This window comes from Gossypium arboreum, chromosome 9 (genome assembly GCF_025698485.1).
Source record: "Gossypium arboreum isolate Shixiya-1 chromosome 9, ASM2569848v2, whole genome shotgun sequence".
In the NCBI taxonomy this organism is placed as follows: domain Eukaryota; kingdom Viridiplantae; phylum Streptophyta; class Magnoliopsida; order Malvales; family Malvaceae; genus Gossypium; species Gossypium arboreum.
Genome location: NC_069078.1, coordinates 12,912,270 through 12,931,167, shown reverse-complemented (window position 1 = coordinate 12,931,167; position 18,898 = coordinate 12,912,270). Strand labels below are relative to the sequence as shown.

Sequence of the window (18,898 nt, the reverse complement as noted above, 5' to 3'; positions counted from 1 at the left end):
CTTTGTAAGAAACTAGAATCAATTAGCTTTAATTCCATATTTCGCTTAATCTTCAAATTTGGTGTATTTTCCAAGTTGGACTACTACAGTTGTCCCAAAACTGTTTAGTGTAAAATATGGTAACTAAGCTTATATTACTTTTACAAACCATTTTAAACATCATGGTAAAAATACATATTGGTACATCATAAGCATAGAACCATAACCATAAGGTCATCAATATTCCTTTCTCATAGGCATAGCTTACTTATTTGTATCCTTACCAAGGATGCATCATTTCATGATCGTAATAGTATTTAAGCTTCGAGTACATACCCGTACCTTTAAAACATGCTCATATACTTACCTTATCGCTTTCATTACAAGCTTTGAACTACCTGTTGAACCACTTGGAATACTATAGGATATTCAATAGGCCTCAAACATAGGGTAAGATGCCAACGCCATGTCCCAGACATTGTCTTACACTAGCTCACACATCAAAGTCGATGCCATGTCCCAGACATGGTCCTACAATGACTCTCATATATCGAGGCCGATGCCATGTCCCAGACATGGTCTTACACTGGCTCTTCTCTGTCAATGCCGATGCCATGTCCTAGACTTGTCTTACACTAGCACACATGTCACCCAAATGTCATGGCATGAATATCCAATCTATTCTCAAGGTTCAACCGGGAGTTTATGACGTTAAGTCTCATCATACATTACTCTTCAACGGGGAGTTTACCACGTTAAGTCTCATCATACATTACTCATAGCCATATTGAAACATTTCTTGCAAAATTAACCATTCAGTGCATAATAACGATAAGGCTGTAGTATTTACGCACAACTTACTCGTTTCAATGGAATATCATTTTCCATCAAATTCCTAATGCATTTAATCATCACATAAATGTTATTAACATTTGGCATCACTTTCTCATATACAATATGATCAACATAAAATTCAATACAATCATAGCAAGATAGATTTCAAGTATATTAACAATAACATGGATATCATGCTTAGTTAATCACATAGACTTACCTAGAAAGCAATTTTGGCTAATTACGCCATTTTAGTCCATAACCTCGTACTTTTTTATTTAAGCCCGAATCTCAGTTTCTCGATCTAAAATTGTAAAATTCACTACTTTAATCATCACATTAACCAATACATTCCATAATTTGTACTTTGGAAAAATGACCATTTTGCCCTAGACTTTCACAAAAATTACAATTTTGCCCCTATGCTCGTAAATTGATTTTTATCAAATTTCTTCATTAATCAAGCCTAGTTGAATTTATTTTAGGCTTATAATAGCCCACAATTTCATTCATTTCACACATTTATCACCTTTTTATCAACTTTTACAAAAAGGTCCATTTAGGTGTTTTTCATGAAAATCCTTTCACAAAAGTTGTTTATTACACAACCATGACTTATTTTCTTCCATAAAAATTCAGCAACCAACATAAATATTCACATGGCCAAACCCTAGACTTTCAACCATTTTGCAAAATAATCCCCCCATTAGCTAGATTAAGCTACAAGGGTTCCAAAAATACAACAATCATAAAAAAATGACCATCAAAATCACTTACTTGCAAGTGAACTAAGTGGCTGAAAATCTAAGCTCTCAAAATCCCCATGTTTACTGCCATTTTCGATGGAAGAAGAAAAGGAAATGAAAAAGACGACAACTTTTTCTTTATTTTATTTTATTACCAAAACAAGTCACCTAATGCCACCAAATATTGACTTTTCAAATTTTCTTTTCCCTATGGCTGACCATCACTCCCTAAATGGCCTATATGCACATTAAAGACCTCCAATTTTTGTTCTCTAGCTATTTAACATATTTGGGTAGTAAAACAAAACTTTTGCCATTTATGCGATTTAGTCCTTTTCCGCAATTAAGCTCACAAACGCTAAAATTAATTCACTAAAATTTTCATGCACTCATATAATCATGCTATAACACAGAAAATAATATTAAAATAATTTCTTAAACACATATTTGTCGTTTCAAAACCACTATTCCGACTAAGCTCTATTTCAGGATGGTACAAGCAAGGTCGCAACACCGACCACAGCCCCTGCAGATAAAGAAGTCAAGTTTCTTGAAAAAGATGTCTCAACAATAAAGGGCTATTGTCGTGACACTAAAGCCCAAAAGCTTCCTTGGAGTAATATGCTGCTTATGTCACGACACTAGTATGCGAGTGTTGTGATGACTCTAACAAGACCAAAATTATAAAGGGCATTTTGCAATCCAATGAGGCTTAAGTTAGATTCTAAGTGAGGGCATAATTTTCATTTTAAGGTTAAATTTTATTATACTATAAATACTAATTTATAAGTTTTTGGAGTGGATTTTAGAGGCAGAACATTTTCTTTACTTTTCATATTTTTAGGTTAGGTTTCTTTTGCTTTGTTTTTTCCTTTCTTTTTTAGATTAGGTTTTCTCTTTTTTTAGAACATATTTTATTTTTGTTGTTTTATTTTTTATTTCTTGTTAAGAAATTTTGTAAATGGAGATGGATCAAGCTTTTACGTGTCATTGGCTCCACATCTAAATGAGCATTTTTTACCCTTACCTTTATATTGTGCATATCAGGTGCTCAATGAAATATCTATTTGGGTGTTAAGCTTTATTATGTGTTGATATTGATTGTTGGTTAATTGGTGAATTGATTGTTGGATTAAGTTGATGTTTATGTTTGATTGTTCGGTTGTTTTTTCTATATTGAAATACTTAATATGCTAGAATTGTAATGACTCGCTTTTCAATGTCATCGAAAATAGTAGTTTTAGACCACAATTTCAGTGAGTTAATTATTATTTTATTATTTATTTAATGTTTATGATATTATATTAAGGTCGTATTAAAATTTTGTTAAGAAATTTTGATGTTTAAAAGGTTAATTAGGTGAAAAGAACTAAATCATAAAAATGTAAATGTTGAGTTCTATTAGTTAAAAGGCTAAATGGCTATGGAAAGGAAATTTAATGGACTTGAATGGTAATTATACCAATTAATGAGTTAGTTTATGTACATGGATAAGTTTTAATGAAATTTTAATAGTTTCAAAAGGTTAATATGATAATTTGGTAAATAAAAGAAAAAAAACTAAGTAAATAAAACTTAAAAAAAAGATGATATCTTTTTCATTTGATCACAAACCCTAAAAATAGCCATTGGAGAAGAAGTGTTGTTCAGCCAAGCTTTTTTTCTTGCATGTGAGCGATTTCAAGCCCTGTTTTTAATAATTTTTATGTTTTTGAGTTCGTTTTAGCTTAATATAGCTAGCCTGAAGGTTAATTTGCAAAAATGTTAAAGGCTGAAGGAGTTGCCATGAATGTTTTTAAATGTGTTTTGATGTTAGTTGATAGATTATTAGTTTTGGTTGTAAAGTAAACATGTTTTGTTAAGTGATTTTTGATGAATTTTGGAATTAGGGATTAAAATGTTAAAGGTGTAAATCTATGGGTTTTGTTGTGAAATGTTGGTAATTGTGGGTTGTTTCAAGGTCCCTAGTAACATTGGTTAAGTTTGATTTAGGTTAAAATGGTTGGATTGTAAGTTATGAGCTTAACGACTAAATTGTGAAAAGTTAAATTATTATGGGCAAATTCATAATGTTGTATAAATATGAATTATGAATTAAATTGAATTCTAAAAGTACTTGATTGAATAAAAATTATTTATTTAGATCAAGATAAACCACATTTGGACTTAAATTGAGGAAAAGCCAAAGCTTCGGATTTGCTCGACTTTACTTCTCGACTTCAGTACCGAGGTAAGTTCGTATGAACTATATTCATTTTAATGATAGTTAAATTGATTGTTTACTAGGTTGTTTAATATAAATGAATCTATATATATAAATGTATCAATGCTATGATGAATTGAAGGATAACAGGTCTCAGTTGAACCTTAAGGATTCTTAGGATACAAGTGACATGTCATTAGGGATTTCATATTTCGGGTGCTAGTCTTGAATGTCCTACCAATGGCTGAGGTCCTGCATTTGTTGTAGATTCTCCACAGCTCCTGTGAGCAACATCGTGTAGCTTACATTTCGACCCACAGCTCATGTAAGCATTGATGTGAATGAAAGGCTATGATTATGTAAAGACACACTATGTGTGAGCTTCCCAAATATCTGATGTAATTCTAGATGGTTCAACGGATAAGAAAAGGAAAATGAAATGGTAAGTGTAAAACCCCTAACCCATATCCGTCACTAGAGAATGGTTACAAGGCATTACCTAACATAGAACAACTTAAATAGACATTCATTTCAATACTAATCATCTAGTAAAATTTTAAACCAATCTAACATGCTTCGATTCTATATTTCATACAATTTCCAAATTAATATTCAATCATTTTAACCAAGGAATCATGGCAATCGAATACTTACCTTATAACCAAATATATTTCATTAGCTACCTTTCAAAAACACTACTTATGTAACACCCCAAACCCGACCCAGACGTTATGGCCGAATCTGACGTGCCACATTGAAGTTAAAAATCCATGTTTCGTTTTAGTGCTTTAAAAACCGACTTTTGTTAAGCTAACAAAGTGAATGGAAGCTGGGCACCAGGTAGGAATCCGTAACAGAGGAGGTGAGCCATGAAGGCTGCTTAAATACCAAGCTCTTCGAATAGATCCAATCCTAGACATGCCCACAACCATTTCCACACTTGATTAAACCGAGTTGTAATTTATTTAAGTGAAATCTTTGATAAATCGGATAATCGTGGCGTGGTGTTATTTTGAAAACAATTATCATTTTGAAAACAATACCTAAGTGTAGCCCATTTATTAACAAACAGATTAAGGTTATTAAAAATAAAATAATCCCAGAAAAGAAAGAAAATCAAGTCAAAATGGCCATATTACAACCCAAAAATAAATAATAAATAAAGCAAACTTAATGAAAACCAAACACTTATTTAAAAGCCCAAAGGTGATCACCGTGGCCACTTTGAATCCCCTCCGGCTCCAAGTCCCCAAATCAAGGCTCACCTGCAAGGTTAAGGAAATGGGGTGAGTTTGGAAACTCAATGCGTAACAAGCCCCTTTCAGAGCCTAAAGCAATATCAACCTACTGGGCCTAAGCCCAACTTCAATCTCAACGTATACTGGGCCGAAGCCTTTTCATATTTCATATTATTGGGCCGAAGCCGTTACTGTAAACGGTATGGCCCATAGGCCTATTTCAATATCACATGTAATATCAATGAATGTATGCAAGCCCATTTGTGGAGACTACTCAACCCACCATCCGCTACTGTCCACCCGTACCAACCAACACACCATGTGGGGAATAACTCAACCCACCCAACCAACACACCATTGGCAACATAGCTGCTTTATCATATATCTGGAGGCCTAGCCTCTTTAATAACTGGGGCAAAGCCTTTTTCGATGGCAGGGCAAAGCCCTTTTCAATAAACTAGGCATAAGCCCTTTTGAATCGGGCATAAGCCCTTTTCAATAAACTGGGTCATAAGCCCTTTTGCACTTCCTCCATCCATATAAAAACCCAACCCAATGCATTTATGATTACATCATGTGCATATCATACATATCATGTGCACATCATATCATTCATGTATATCATATCCCACGTATCAAATTTATAATTAAACCCTAAAGGTATAATGGTCATTTTTACCTAGGGGCAAAATAGTCATTTTCACCTAGGGGCAAAATAGTCATTTTCATATTATAAAGGTAATTTCATAAATTTACCAAATATTAGGGTTTTCCATGTTCATTATTAGTTACTAACCATTCTTATGTTTTAAACAGCGATTTTGGCCCATTTTTCACGATACCGAGTTATTGGGCCAAAAACCCCTAATGGGCCCTACATAGCCGATTTAGTCATCTAGGCCCATTTAGCCTATTTTCCATAATGGTGTTACCAATCTTAATGCGCAATTTAACAGGTTCTCATTTTCTACCAATTTTACACAAATGGGCCCGAAAGCCCATTGGGCCCAACTTCAGCTCCTCGAGGCCCAACTTACCGTAATGCCAAAAATCGTGCTCTTACCTATTCCAACGATCCCGATCATTAACTTAGCATATCTAACTAACCAATGAGCATTCGCTTGCTCACAAGTCCTCGAAATGCCGAAATTTCGGATTTCGCTTTTCTAAGATTTATCGCTTTTAAGCTATGAAAAGGGTTCGTTACACACTGTTTTGCGATATTCCTCGACGAGATCTCCTACACGATTTCTCCTATAATCAACCGTTAATAGATCAGCTCACAATAATAGAACCAAATCGAGAACCATCTATTAACAATACTTACACATTCGGCCACCCTCCATAATGGCCTTAGAATCCATACCTTTGTCGAAGTTGATGACTAGATCTAGTCACTCCAATGATCCCAGCTAATCCAAGCCGACACTACGCCTTGCAACTCCTCCTCTATACAAACCATAAAAAGATTAAAAGAAGAACCCAATAAGGCCTATACCCATATTCGGCCACCTCCCTAACCTATAGGGGTTTCGGCTTTTCTTAACCTCTATAATACCGAATTGATTAAGGCCACGAGCAGTTACCAAGGTTCACCTACCCAAACGATTCCAATCCCGTCCTAACTCTGATTCAACGTAGTCCCAGCTCCAAAACACTAGCAGAAATTGCACCACAAGGATCCTAAGAATCGGCCACCAAGTCACCCAAGGGTGTTGTGCTTTCGGCTTTTGGGTCACTGAAGAAAACGTGGTTATGGACCAAAAAAAGGGTGTTGACAAAAGAGTTGAAAGGCTTTTGAAATAACAAGAATCGGCTAAAAAGAAAAAGATCAAGTGTATACCTTTATAGATAAATCGACTTCCCTTGACTCCTTCGGGATTTGGCTTGTTGCTATTCGGTCACTACAGGAAAATAGAGCTTTAGCGGCGTTTTTAGCTGCGTTTTATCAAAAAATGCCGCAAAAATTGTAAAACACAAAGCAATAGCGGCATTTTTGCTAAAAACTGAGCAATAGCGGCGTTTTTTGTTAAAACGCCGCTAAAAACAGAGCATTAGCGGCGCTTTTGGTAAAACGCCTCTAAAGACCAGAGCATCAGCGGTGCTTTTGGTGAAACGCCGCTAAAGACCAGAGCATCAGCGGTGCTTTTGGTGAAACGCCGCTAAAAACCAGAGCATCAGCGGCGCTTTTGGTGAAACGCCGCTAAGGACTAGAGCATCAGCGGCGCTTTTGGTAAAACGCTGCTAAAGACTAGAGCATTAGCGGCGCTTTTGGTAAAATGCCACTAAAAGTCATGTAACTCCTAAAATCCTAAACCCCCAAAAAAACATAAAACACTAATCTATAACCCCTAAAATAGTAAACCCCTAAACCCTAACAAGCCCTAAACACTAAACTATAACCCTTAAAACCTTAAACATTGTAATAGGTGCATTTTTAGTGGCGCTAGGTTATAAACGCTGCTAATGTTAAATTATTTTGTTTAAAACTTCATCGTTTAGCTGTCTTATTTTTTATTCGCACCTGATACACTTAACATTTTCCCCGTTTTTCCCCAGTTCTATTTCCCCTTCTTCCTCATCCTAAATCCCTAAAGTATTATCATCCATTCCCAAATTCGACATCCTAAATCCCTAACTAATTTAATTATAAAAAAAGTAATTTTAAAATTAAACTTAAATTCAAAAATTTGAAACATAGAGGAATTAAATTCTTAAGAATAGAAATATAATGACTAAACTTTAATTTTACTTAAAAGTACAAATACTTATCTCATATTTTAACTTTTATGATTAAGTGGTTTAGTATTCAATTTGTTAAAGTATGTTAAGAGAATTACTTTTTCTTTTTAAGATTTAACACTCCTATGCGAAAAGATATTATTTAACTCATATATTTATTAAAAGTTTATATAAAAATTAATTTAAAAGTTTATATAAAAATTAATTGTTATTTTGGTTATAATCATAAAGTTCATTGTGTTTGAGTTTTTATTATATATATATATATATATGAAAAACATTCTTATAACTTAATTTATATATATGTAAGAGGGTAAGTTAATAATTTCACAACCTGAATTAATATACTTGATTAACCCATAACACCAACTTAATAAAAAATAACTATAATTATAAATTTTTCTTTCCATTAAGATGATTCAACTAAAAATATTTTTAATATTTAATTTATATAGACAAACAATTATTGCACTCAAATTGATATAAATTATAAAATTACAATTAATTTTATTTAAAACTCGATTCAAACAATGGATGTTTTGAATTTGTAAAGTAAAATAATCATTGATAAATAAATAAGAAAACATTAAAAAAATTGATATATTAATCTAAACCATTTGATATATTTAAATATTAGATTTAAAAAACATTGATAAATAAATAAAAAAATAATGATTGATATGGATAGGTAACTATCTATTTTGGATAGGATCAATTATAACAAATAAAATAAAATACAAAAACTAAAATCATTCCACACCTAACATCTAGCAAAATAGTTATATTTTAGTTAGGAAGAAATATCTCTAATGAAATGGAGATTAGATCGGAAAAGAATAATATAAAATTATGATTAACGTCTCAATATTTAATAGAAATTTAATATGTAAGAGATTGATTGCTTACATTGGATAATTCTAACTTAATAATTAATTACAGCCAATTAATTATTTATTTTCTTAGTAAAATATACGATATATATTTATTTTCGAATACTTAATTTTTTATTTATAAAACCAATTTATAAAAAATAGTAATAAAAATATTTTATAAAATTACTTAACTAATAATTTTAATAGAGAAATAATTTAACAATATATTTAGCATAACAAAACAGTCGTTTTATTTAAAATAAAATAATTTTGTGACGCTTTTATAAAAACGCCGTAAAAATTTAACAATAACGGCGTTTTTTATAAAAACGCCACAAAAAATTATTTCATTTGAAAAATGCGCGGTTTTATCCCTAAATTTTTCCCCTCTGAAACGCCTAATTTTTTCCCCTAAAATTAATATCCTCAAAACACCCCCCAATCTCACCCCTCCGTTTCTCTTTTCAATCAAGAAACTGAGATGGCAGTCTTGATTTGGCATCAAATTGCTTCAGTCTTGATTTGGTTTCTAGTTATACTCTAAGATAGAAGAGATGGCAGTGAACCAGACGGCGGCGTTGAAGGTGGGGTTGTGTCTATTGGGCTTCTGCTATTCGGCTACATGTTCATCTCCCTCCACAACAAAAACAAAATAGATATCTCAGAGTCTAAACAATAAATCCATTACCTTCTTTAAGTTTAAAAATGCTTTTAAATTGAAGATTTTTAATTATCCTTTGGCTTCTAGGTTTTCGGCTTTTGACCCATTCAAGGAGAAAAATGGTGTTTGGCTAAAAGGTGGGAGAATTTACGCTCGCTTCTGCAATTTTTTTTTAATTTTTTTTGTGTTTAGATTATAGAAACTTGATTCTAGTTTCTCCATTTTTTTCCTGTTTTACTTGCTTAGCTCTGATCTTCTGTAATAAATTCACAACTGCGTTTTCAAACTCTTCATCAATGGGTTCCTTCCCAAGATCTTTGAATCCCAACAAGCACCTCAGAGAACAGTTAGTTAATCTCTTTTTCTTTTTCTTCTCAAATTTCCCAATTTTTTAAAATTTAATCTTCTAATTGCAAATCCTATTGATTAAAATACTATAATTTACAGATTCGTGAGCAATTTGCCTGGATCTTCCATGCTTGAAGTCTCCGCTCTTTTGAATATGTAGCTGTAAGTTTATAGACACTTCAATTTTATTTTAATTTGTTTTATCTCTTAAATAAAAGTGTGTTATTTTTTAAAATTTCTTTTCAATTTTATATTCAGCTTCTAATGCTTTTGCGGCACACTTTCTGCTCTCAGACAGTGAATGGTAAAGTTATCGATTTCTTTGTCTCTAATTAAAATGATTTATTGTAGAAACTTTGTTCTTAACTGTTTAATCAAGGCCAAATATTAAGTATTTTTCCTTTTTTGAGAAAAGTATTTTTTAACTTTTAAGTGCAAGAGTAAGGTGTTGTTTGATAAGCTGAAATATTAAGTTTTGAATTTTTTAAGAACTAAATTTATATTAGAAAATTGTTTGCGAAATTAGTAAACCCTATAATAAAATTAAAAAAAGTTTAACGGTTTGTCAAACACACCCTAAATCTTAAACTTTGCAAAATTATAGCAATTGTTGACATATTTTCACCTTTAATAAAACAATAAAGATCAGAAATTCAAAATTTATATGGCTTTGTAGAATTCATGAGTGCTTATCATTGAATCTGTTTGAGCAGATACTTGTAGGAGTTTAAAGTCTTACCTAGCCTCAGTAGCTTTGGATTATGTCTTCATTGTTCTACCCACACTTTTAATTTTCACTGTAAGTACTCCCAGTTCGCATTCTAAAGATTTTGTTGGAATCCTCAAATTTGACTTTTGTTGTTTGATAAAAGAGTTATTGGTGTAATAGGTTCTAGCAGAGTGGGTATACATATGCATGATTGGGTTATTGTTCTTGTTGATCTTCTTTACTGCAGTCAAAAGGTAGAACTTGATGAAAGTTTCATATATGCGTTATTTCTTCAATCATTACTCATTATTCTACAGAGAACTGTGTTGTTGATGTAAAAGTATATTAACTCAAAGCCTTCTAATGTAGAACTTACGCTTTGCCTTACATGGAAGGACCTAATGCTTCAAGGGCAAGCATATCATCTTATAGGGTTGTTACGGTATAGTGTCTTACCTGTTTGTATATTATGCAAATTGGTTTCTTTTGAAATTACTATCTTCGCTTAATGTACCTTTTTGAATTTGTGATAGATTTTCAGTGGGAATTTATTGATATTCTTTGTCACTTACTTGTGTATCTTGGCTGTTGGTACATTGTTTAATTTGTAATAAATTTTCAATGGGAAAATTTTGCAGATGTTTATCACATGCTTGTGTATCTTGGCTGTTGACTTCAGAATATATCCTAGAGAATATGCTAAGACAGAGACTTACGTGACTAGTTTGGTAAGATATTATCAAGGTCGTTAATATTTTTCTTTTCATCTTCATGCATATTATTTCTTTTTGCTAATAATTTAAGTAGGTAAATTTACAGCTTTTTAGAGGTAAAACCCATGTTAACATTTAATCCTATACACTCGTACATAATATTTTTGTTATTGTTGTACTCATAAGGGGTCTTTACATCCTTTCAGAAAGATTATTATGTATGAGAAGTGGATGTCTACATTCATTCACTTTGAAAACTTCTGAACTTGTCCTACCAATATCTCAAAACTTATTGAATTTGTTTGTATTTTCAGTAAACTTTTATGTTTTTATCCTGCAAAATATCAATCCCAAATATTTTATCATATTAATGTTTTTGAACCTTGCATAATTTTTTTAGATAGACCTTGGAGTTGGCTCCTTTGTGCTAATGAATGCAGTTACTTCACGGCAAGCACGAAGCACTTGCTGGAATTTCTTTTTCACACTTGCTGGTGTATCCATCCTTACATCCATTTTAAATGTTCCCGCAGAATATTCTGGAATTCTTGGTTCAGTAATTTTAGTTGGTATACCTTCATATTTATGAAGCTTGTTTTTATATTCTGGTATTTGCTTTTTGATTGGTCCTATACAGTAAGTTGACTTTCTAACTCTCAGGGTACCAAAGTTGGTTGACTAATGGGCTAAATGTTTATCTTCTTTCTAATGAAAGGGGTACGGATGTCATAAGCAGAAACAAGGAGGGAATTTTTAGCTTATTTGGTAAGGACAATTTAGGACTGTACCTAATGTCCCATCCCATTGGTGTATGCTTTATCATAGTGTTTTTATTTTTTTGCACCTACAGCTTTATTCTTGTGTGACACCCCTAAAGTGACCCCAGTCGGAAAGTGGTTTCGGGACCACAAAACCGAGTCATAAAAATAATTAACCATTATAGTTGATGCTCATTATATGTACATATGCATGTGTGAAAATTTCATGTTTGAATTTTGTTAATTGTAAGTGAATTTTATCAAATAGGACTTATGTGAGAAAATTTAGAAATGTGCTAGGCAAATTTAAAGTGGCCAAATAATGCGTGAGTTATTGACATGAGGGACTTGCATGTCAAATGGACCACTTTTAATTTAGTGGCCGGCCATGATGATGGTTGATAGATATTATATGCATTTTTTTTTTTAGCATGATAATAGTTAATGGTTTTATAGTATGGAAGAAAGATTAATTAAAAAGAATGGAAGAGTGATAGAAACAAGGCATGTTCATCCTCCTTTCCCCCCCCCATTGCCGTACCTAAAGAGAAAAAATGGAAGTTAAGGCATGGGTCACCTTTAAGGAAATAAAGGTAAGAGTGTTCATCTTCCTTACCTTCTTGCACAGCCGAAACAAAAAAAAAGGAAAGAGGAAGGAGCTTGTCTAGGGCATTCGGCTATCTTGGAGGTTAAATAAGGTAGGAGTTAATGTTATTTCTATTGATTTTTATGAGAATCTAGCTAGTAGTCAAGCTCTTATTGCAACCCACATGTTGATTTTTCTTTAGTTTTGGTGACAAATTGTGCATATGGTATTATGGGGTAAATGCAAAAAAAAAGATAGTGTTTTGATGTTTTGGATAGAAATATTAGAAAGGAGAAAATATGAGCTACCTAAATAGATATATGTGAATTTAAAAGATGGTATGAACAAATGTGGAGTTTTGCTAGTTTAGGATTATTCGGCCAAGTGTTTATGTGGTGCAAATTAAGTGTTAAATGAAATGAAAATGATATTATATGGGGGCATATATATTCGGCCATATGAGTAGATATGATTGGCATGATTTGTGTTTTGGAGATGTGTTGTGATGTTGATTATATGATTCAAAAATGAGATATGTTAATGATGAAATATAATCGGCCATGGAAGTAGCTCATTTTGGGAGTGTGATTTGTGGTATATTTTTCTTTGTGGTTGATTATAAAAAATTTGGCTTAAGTGAGGTAATTGGTAAAAGATGTGTTTATGATAATACATATGTTCTCATAAGCTAAGTTATGTATATGTGATATCTTGCATATTGGTTGTTATGGTAAGGTTTGAGATATTGACGTATGAATATGTTTTGTTTGTGGTTCGCAACTAATGGTTAAGTTGTTAAGTTACATGCTTGAGTAGTAAATATGTTAAGAATGGTTCTAAAATGTATATGGATGCCGTGTGATTGTGTTTGATTGGGAAGTAAATTATTTGATTTAGCTCAAGAGCCTAGAGGATCAAAGTCGGATAAGGGAAAAGAGGAAGTAAACGGATAGCCGTGGATATCTAGTCGTCGACCACTTTCGAGGTAAGTTTTAAGTGATTAAATGTTGAGTAAATTCAACTATAATAGGATATAATGAGTTGATTTAGTAAGATGTGATGTGGCCATGATATGTCTTAAACCCAAATGGTAAGTTCATAAGTGTTTGGACTTGGAAATTTAAGAGCAAATTGTAATAAATTGCTTGGACAGCAGCAGTAATGTGATTTTAGAAAATCACTATAAATTGTTGGTATGGAATTATAGGTGAATAACATATGTAATCAAAGCTTAGTTGGTCTAGTTTCTTATAAAGGAGACCGTGGAAACAAAGAAATTTCCTATAAAGAGATATTTAAAGTTGTGTGGGACGATTATGAAATGACTCAAATCCCCTGTTCGGTTTTAAGAAAATCACTATAATTTGTACAAAATGGTTACAAGATAAAATTTATATGCTTAGACTCCTTAATGAGTCTAGTTTCAAATGAAATCAAGTAGAACATACTTTGAATTCATACAATGAGAATTTTGATTTGTAGTGAAGATCGGTCGTTAGTCAAACAGTGAAATGGGAGAAACTTTAAGAAAAATCTGGTATTGATTGGCCACACCTAAAATTCGAAAATTTCATGGATGAAAGATACATGAATCTACATTCGGGAAAATTAACGGCAATTGATTTTGAGTTTTGTAGCTCCATTATAAACAATTTAGTGACTGTTGCTTAGGAAACCGCTTGTAGTGAATATGTGATTTTGTTGAAAATTTTGATGAAAATATTTGAGTTGCTTATAAGCTATGGCTGAAATTGATGTACAAGAAAAATATGAAATATGTATGAGATATATATATGTGATAAGGCCTAATGGCCGAGGTGGTGAATGTGAAAGTGTATGTATATGTGATAAGGCCTAATGGTAGATGTGATGAATGTGAAAGTGTATGTATATGTGATAAGGCCTAATGGCCGATGTGATGAATGTGAAAGTGTATGTATATGTGATAAGGCCTAACTACCGAGGTGGTGAATGTGAAAGTGTATGTATATGTGATAAGGCCTAACAGTAGATGTGGTGAATGTGAAAGTGTATATATATGTGATAAGGCCTAATGGCTAATGTAAAATATATGTGTGATATGCATATGTGGTAAAGCTGAATGGCTAATGTGAATGGTGTAACATGTGATTAAATGTACATGAAACTTGGAATATGTTCCGGGTGAGACCCGATGACTACGTGTGGAGATTATGACCGGGTAGGACTCGATGACTACGTGTGGAGATTATGTCCGGGTAAGACTTCGTAATAAGAATTGCTTATAAATATACGCAATGCGAAAGGTTAAACAGGTATGTACTCCAAGTTTATATGTGAGCTTGATTTAAACTAAACCATAAGGTAGTTATGTGATGTATACGAGAGCAATCTATGAGACTATTCCTATTATTATGATGAGATGTGCATATTCGGATAAAGGGTGGTATACCAAGGAAGGGTGAAATAAAAATATGAACAACTATGTTATAACTTGATTGTTATCTGTTGACACTTGCTTGAAACTTACTAAGCATTGTAATGCTTACTCCGTGTACTTTGTTTCCTCTGTTTTATAGATCTCATTTGAAAGCTACAGGCTCGGGGATCGTCAAAGAACTAGTCACACTATCACTATCCACCGTTTGTATCGCTATGTTTTGGAATATCTTATGGCATGTATAGAATAGACTAGTAGTGAGAGGATATCTTGGTTAATGTATAGGACTACCCTGTTAGATTAAAAATGTGGTGATGTATATGTATACTGCCATGCTAAAATGGCTCGTAAAAGGAAGCATGAACTTAGACTATTTGTGGTTTGTATGTATATATTTGGTGTCATGAGGTGGCTATGGATTGGAAATGGGAATGTTGGTCACATGATCACCATTGGCATGGTTAAAATGATCATATATGAACCTATGTATGGCAAGACTAGTTGGTTCATGGAGACTACCAAATAGGTAAGACCTACCTTAAAAGCAGATCTTTGCCAATTGCGAGTGGTCGTGAATGTGAAAAATCACAAAATTGTAGGAATGGTATTAAATAGTGAATGAGTTATGTAAATGAACCTTGATGAGTCTATTTTCATATGGAAGAAACGAAATGGTCATAGGAGTTACATGTTAAGAGATATTAAGGCTATTGTGAGACAGGGCGAAGCGGTTTCGGGTCCCCGTCGCAACTTTAAAATTTACTATAAATTATCCGAAAGAATTAGGAGACATACCTTATATGTACAGATTCCATTCGAGTATAGTTTCATTAGAAACAAACGGCACAAACATTAAAGCCCATGAGAGAGATATTCAAGTTATACCGCATGAAGGTCGAAGCAATCGATCCTCGTAACATGGGTGACTTTAACTAATAAACCGTACCAATTGGCTGACCAAAAATTCTAGAAATAAATCCATGGATGGATATATGAGTCTAAATTCGTGAAAAATTTACGAAACCGGTTTTGAGTTTTGAAACTCGAGATATGATTTTAAAGCGAAGGTGACGCAGTCTTCCACTTGACCGAAATGTCAAATTGGTGGGCAAAACATGTGATTTGGCTTGTTAACCCTCGTGTCCGAAACCATGATGGTCTCGGGTTCGGTGTTACATCTTGGATATGTTGTCCGTAAGATTCTTAAGATCCCCGAGAAAAAAAGCGTATTCTTTGCATTTTGATGTCAATCTTGATTCAAGTCTCATCTAGTGAAAAACACTTGTATTGATTAGAAGGAAATTGAAAATGATAAGAGGAAAAGAATTTCTATAATAATTTTTAAGACCATTTCTTCCATTGGAGATTTGTCTTCTTTCTATGGAATAATAGGCTACTAATTGTTCTTTTTCATCTAAAAAGAGTAAAATGGTGTTATGGTCCATGCAGTCCCTTTTTATTAGTCACTCTTCTCATCATGTCATCTTGATACAAGATTTTGTCAAGTGATTACTTGTTATCATACCGTGATACTAGGGTATGTATCTTGTTGGTGTTCGTGTCACTACTATCTCTTCTTTGAAAATCATACTACCAAGCAGCGAAGCAAGCATGAAACACGAATCAGAATCTACCTTCTTAATATTATGTTTTGGTATATATAACTCTCATGCCGTTTTTGTTGCCAAAATTGGTTGTGTTCATTCCTAAAAAATTGATTGCATGAAGAGTGACCTGATTTTTGTTACCTTTGCTTGTCGCAAGATTTTAACGTTGCTTATAGACAGATATTTTGAAAGAATTTCACGTAGAATGGTAAGATATCATATATTTACTAATTTGTAAAACTATCTTGGAATTCACAACCATGATTCACTAAACCGTACTATGCAATTTTTTGCAAGGCAACTTTGGCTTATGTTACTTGGGTGGTGGCTCAAAATCTCTGTGTTTTGCAATTTCTTCTTCTTCTTCCTCTCTTTTTAAAATTTCTTGAGTTAATTGCACCAAACATCCTCAATTTCTTTTTATTACATTTAAGAAGAGGATTGGATGGTACTGGTTCTATGATTATATGTGCTTGTCAACTACTAGTTTGAGTGAAAAACAAAGACATTTTGTGAGCAAAGTGTCCTTGCCTTCTAAGATGTATTTTGGTGGAGCTATTAAACTTAGTTTGACATAGTGTTTTTAATTGCAAAATTTTGATAAACTTTTTAGTGTTTTGGTTTAGTCTCGATCTTGTATTTGATGGCATGGCGAACACATTTATCCGAGATGGGAAGGACATGGCATCGTTGCTTTATACTTATCACGACTTTGTCAAAGCACTTCCTCGTATTTTAGCCTTAGTTGATTCTAATTTATACATATTTTTAAGGTAAACAATGTTCTAATATAATCTGCTAGTTTTAGTGTAAAGCAATGTTCTTTTTATGTGGTGTAGGGGTATGTTGGAATTCACAGTTTGGGATTTAGAAACTTCTTTGCTAAAACCGAGCTGCTTGATCTATTGTGGATTCGGTTTTGAACATCCTTCCTAAGGCAAAGTTTTAAACTCATGTCGATGTTAACATTCGTGAATTCCATGAATTAAGTCATTTTGTTTTTCTTGCTTTTAGTGACTTATAATGGTGGGTAGTATACAAGTTTGGTGCTTTATTATTTTGATTCTATATTTATATTTAATCTAATGTTTATTATTTATTTTAGTTTTGATTCTATATTTTTATTTTTATTTTTATTTGATAATGAATTTTAATAGAAAATTTTTATATTTAAATCATGGACATTATTCTTCTCAATATTTTGATAATGAATTTTAATTTTTTTATATTTTTATTTTATTTTTTTTAAAATTTCATGACCTTTAGCAGCGTTTGTGGGAAAAGCGCCGCTAAAGGCCATGACCTTTAGCGGCGTTTGTAGGAAAAGCGCCGCTAAAGGCCATGACCTTTAGCGACGTTTGTGGGAAAAGCGCCGCTAAAAGCCATGACCTTTAGCGGCGTTTTTTCAAATAAACGCCGCAAAAATTTGCGGCGCCATCTATAGTGGCGTTTTTTTGTGGCGCTTGTATAAACACCGCAAATAGTTTTAGCGGCGCTTTTAGCCTAAAAAAAGGCCGCTAAAAGTTAGTTTTGCTGTAGTGGGTTAGCAATGAAAAGAATGATAGGTTCGGCTTTTACTATGAATGAAAGAGAGGAAGAATGAGAGGAAAAGAGTTTGTGGAAGAAATAATGGAAGAGAAATGAGAGGGATTTGCTTAAGAATAATCGGCACAAGTGAAAAGAAAGAAAAAAGAGAAAAATGCCACCTTAAAACCCCAATAGCCGAATTTGCTCTAAACCTTCCCCTTGACTGGCCACCACTTCTCCCATTTCAAATCTCCTAAAATCTCTCCTAGATACGCTCCCCTTTATCTCTCTATCATCCCTAAAATCTCTCCCCTTATCACTCCTTAATCCATGCACTTGATTAACTCAAACTCCTCCAACAGAATCCACTTGGGTTCCAATGCCTACCCTTCTTGCACATAAAAATAAATAACCTTATTTGCCAACACAGGGAATCGAACCCAGGTCTTCCTCTATGCTCCACACGCCACCTTTTTAGGAGCTTAGTGGCGTCACCCTTGCCACTTTACCAAAGCTCTTTTTGTGATACATTTTACCCACAACTTTACATAAGGTCATCTAGCCAGTACCCCTAACTCTTAAGCCCTAAATTCAAACATTCTACCGGGTTTTGGCCAACACATGGGCCTTCCATAAGCCCATTTACCTACCCAAATTATGAATTTAACAACCACATACCAAATTTTTTAAAAACTTTACTAAAATATCGAGAATCGCGAAAAACCCGAAAATCAGGATGTTACAACTTATAAATATGCACTTCTTTACTATTTACTAAGTCAAGCCAAACTACATGATTCATTAATCATTAATATATACGTACAACATTAACAACTTCACTTGAGGTCAAGTATAAAATTTGATCTTACAAAATTGTGCACATTTTACAAAAATAATAACTACCAATTTACACGTAATTGTCGAATCAAATCATACCATAATTACAATATCACTTG

At 33.0% G+C, this 18,898-nt stretch overlaps 1 protein-coding gene across 6 annotated transcripts; it reads left to right on the top strand.

Moving 5' to 3' along the window:
* The first annotated feature begins 8,946 nt into the window (after window positions 1–8,946).
* Window positions 8,947–15,240, top strand: LOC108454930 (uncharacterized protein At4g17910-like). Of its 6 annotated transcripts, XM_053019465.1 has the most exons (13): window positions 8,949–9,280; window positions 9,363–9,412; window positions 9,522–9,621; window positions 9,723–9,785; window positions 9,882–9,927; window positions 10,337–10,422; window positions 10,513–10,586; window positions 10,702–10,774; window positions 10,971–11,060; window positions 11,446–11,614; window positions 11,706–11,810; window positions 12,432–12,501; window positions 13,287–15,240. In XM_053019465.1, the coding sequence occupies exons 5-12, from the start codon at window positions 9,888–9,890 to the stop codon at window positions 12,494–12,496; spliced, it is 702 nt and encodes a 233-aa protein (XP_052875425.1). In that variant the 5' UTR covers window positions 8,949–9,280; window positions 9,363–9,412; window positions 9,522–9,621; window positions 9,723–9,785; window positions 9,882–9,887; the 3' UTR covers window positions 12,497–12,501; window positions 13,287–15,240. The 6 variants fall into 6 exon arrangements, 5 of the variants coding, with proteins under 5 accessions (XP_052875425.1, XP_052875426.1, XP_052875423.1 ...); XR_008271043.1 differs by having other exon boundaries at window positions 8,947–9,198; window positions 11,706–14,626; window positions 14,948–15,240; XM_053019466.1 differs by lacking the exon at window positions 12,432–12,501 and having other exon boundaries at window positions 14,948–15,240.
* The last annotated feature ends 3,658 nt before the right edge of the window (window positions 15,241–18,898 follow it).

Bases quoted from the DNA above. Each gene is read 5' to 3' on its own strand.
- LOC108454930 (XM_053019463.1), top strand. From the start codon at position 9,888: ATGCTTTTGCGGCACACTTTCTGCTCTCAGACAGTGAATG. The intron at 9,928-10,336 runs GTAAAGTTATCG...CTGTTTGAGCAG, and splicing joins CTGCTCTCAGACAGTGAATG to ATACTTGTAGGAGTTTAAAG. The intron at 11,061-11,445 runs GTAAGATATTAT...TAATTTTTTTAG, and splicing joins AGACTTACGTGACTAGTTTG to ATAGACCTTGGAGTTGGCTC.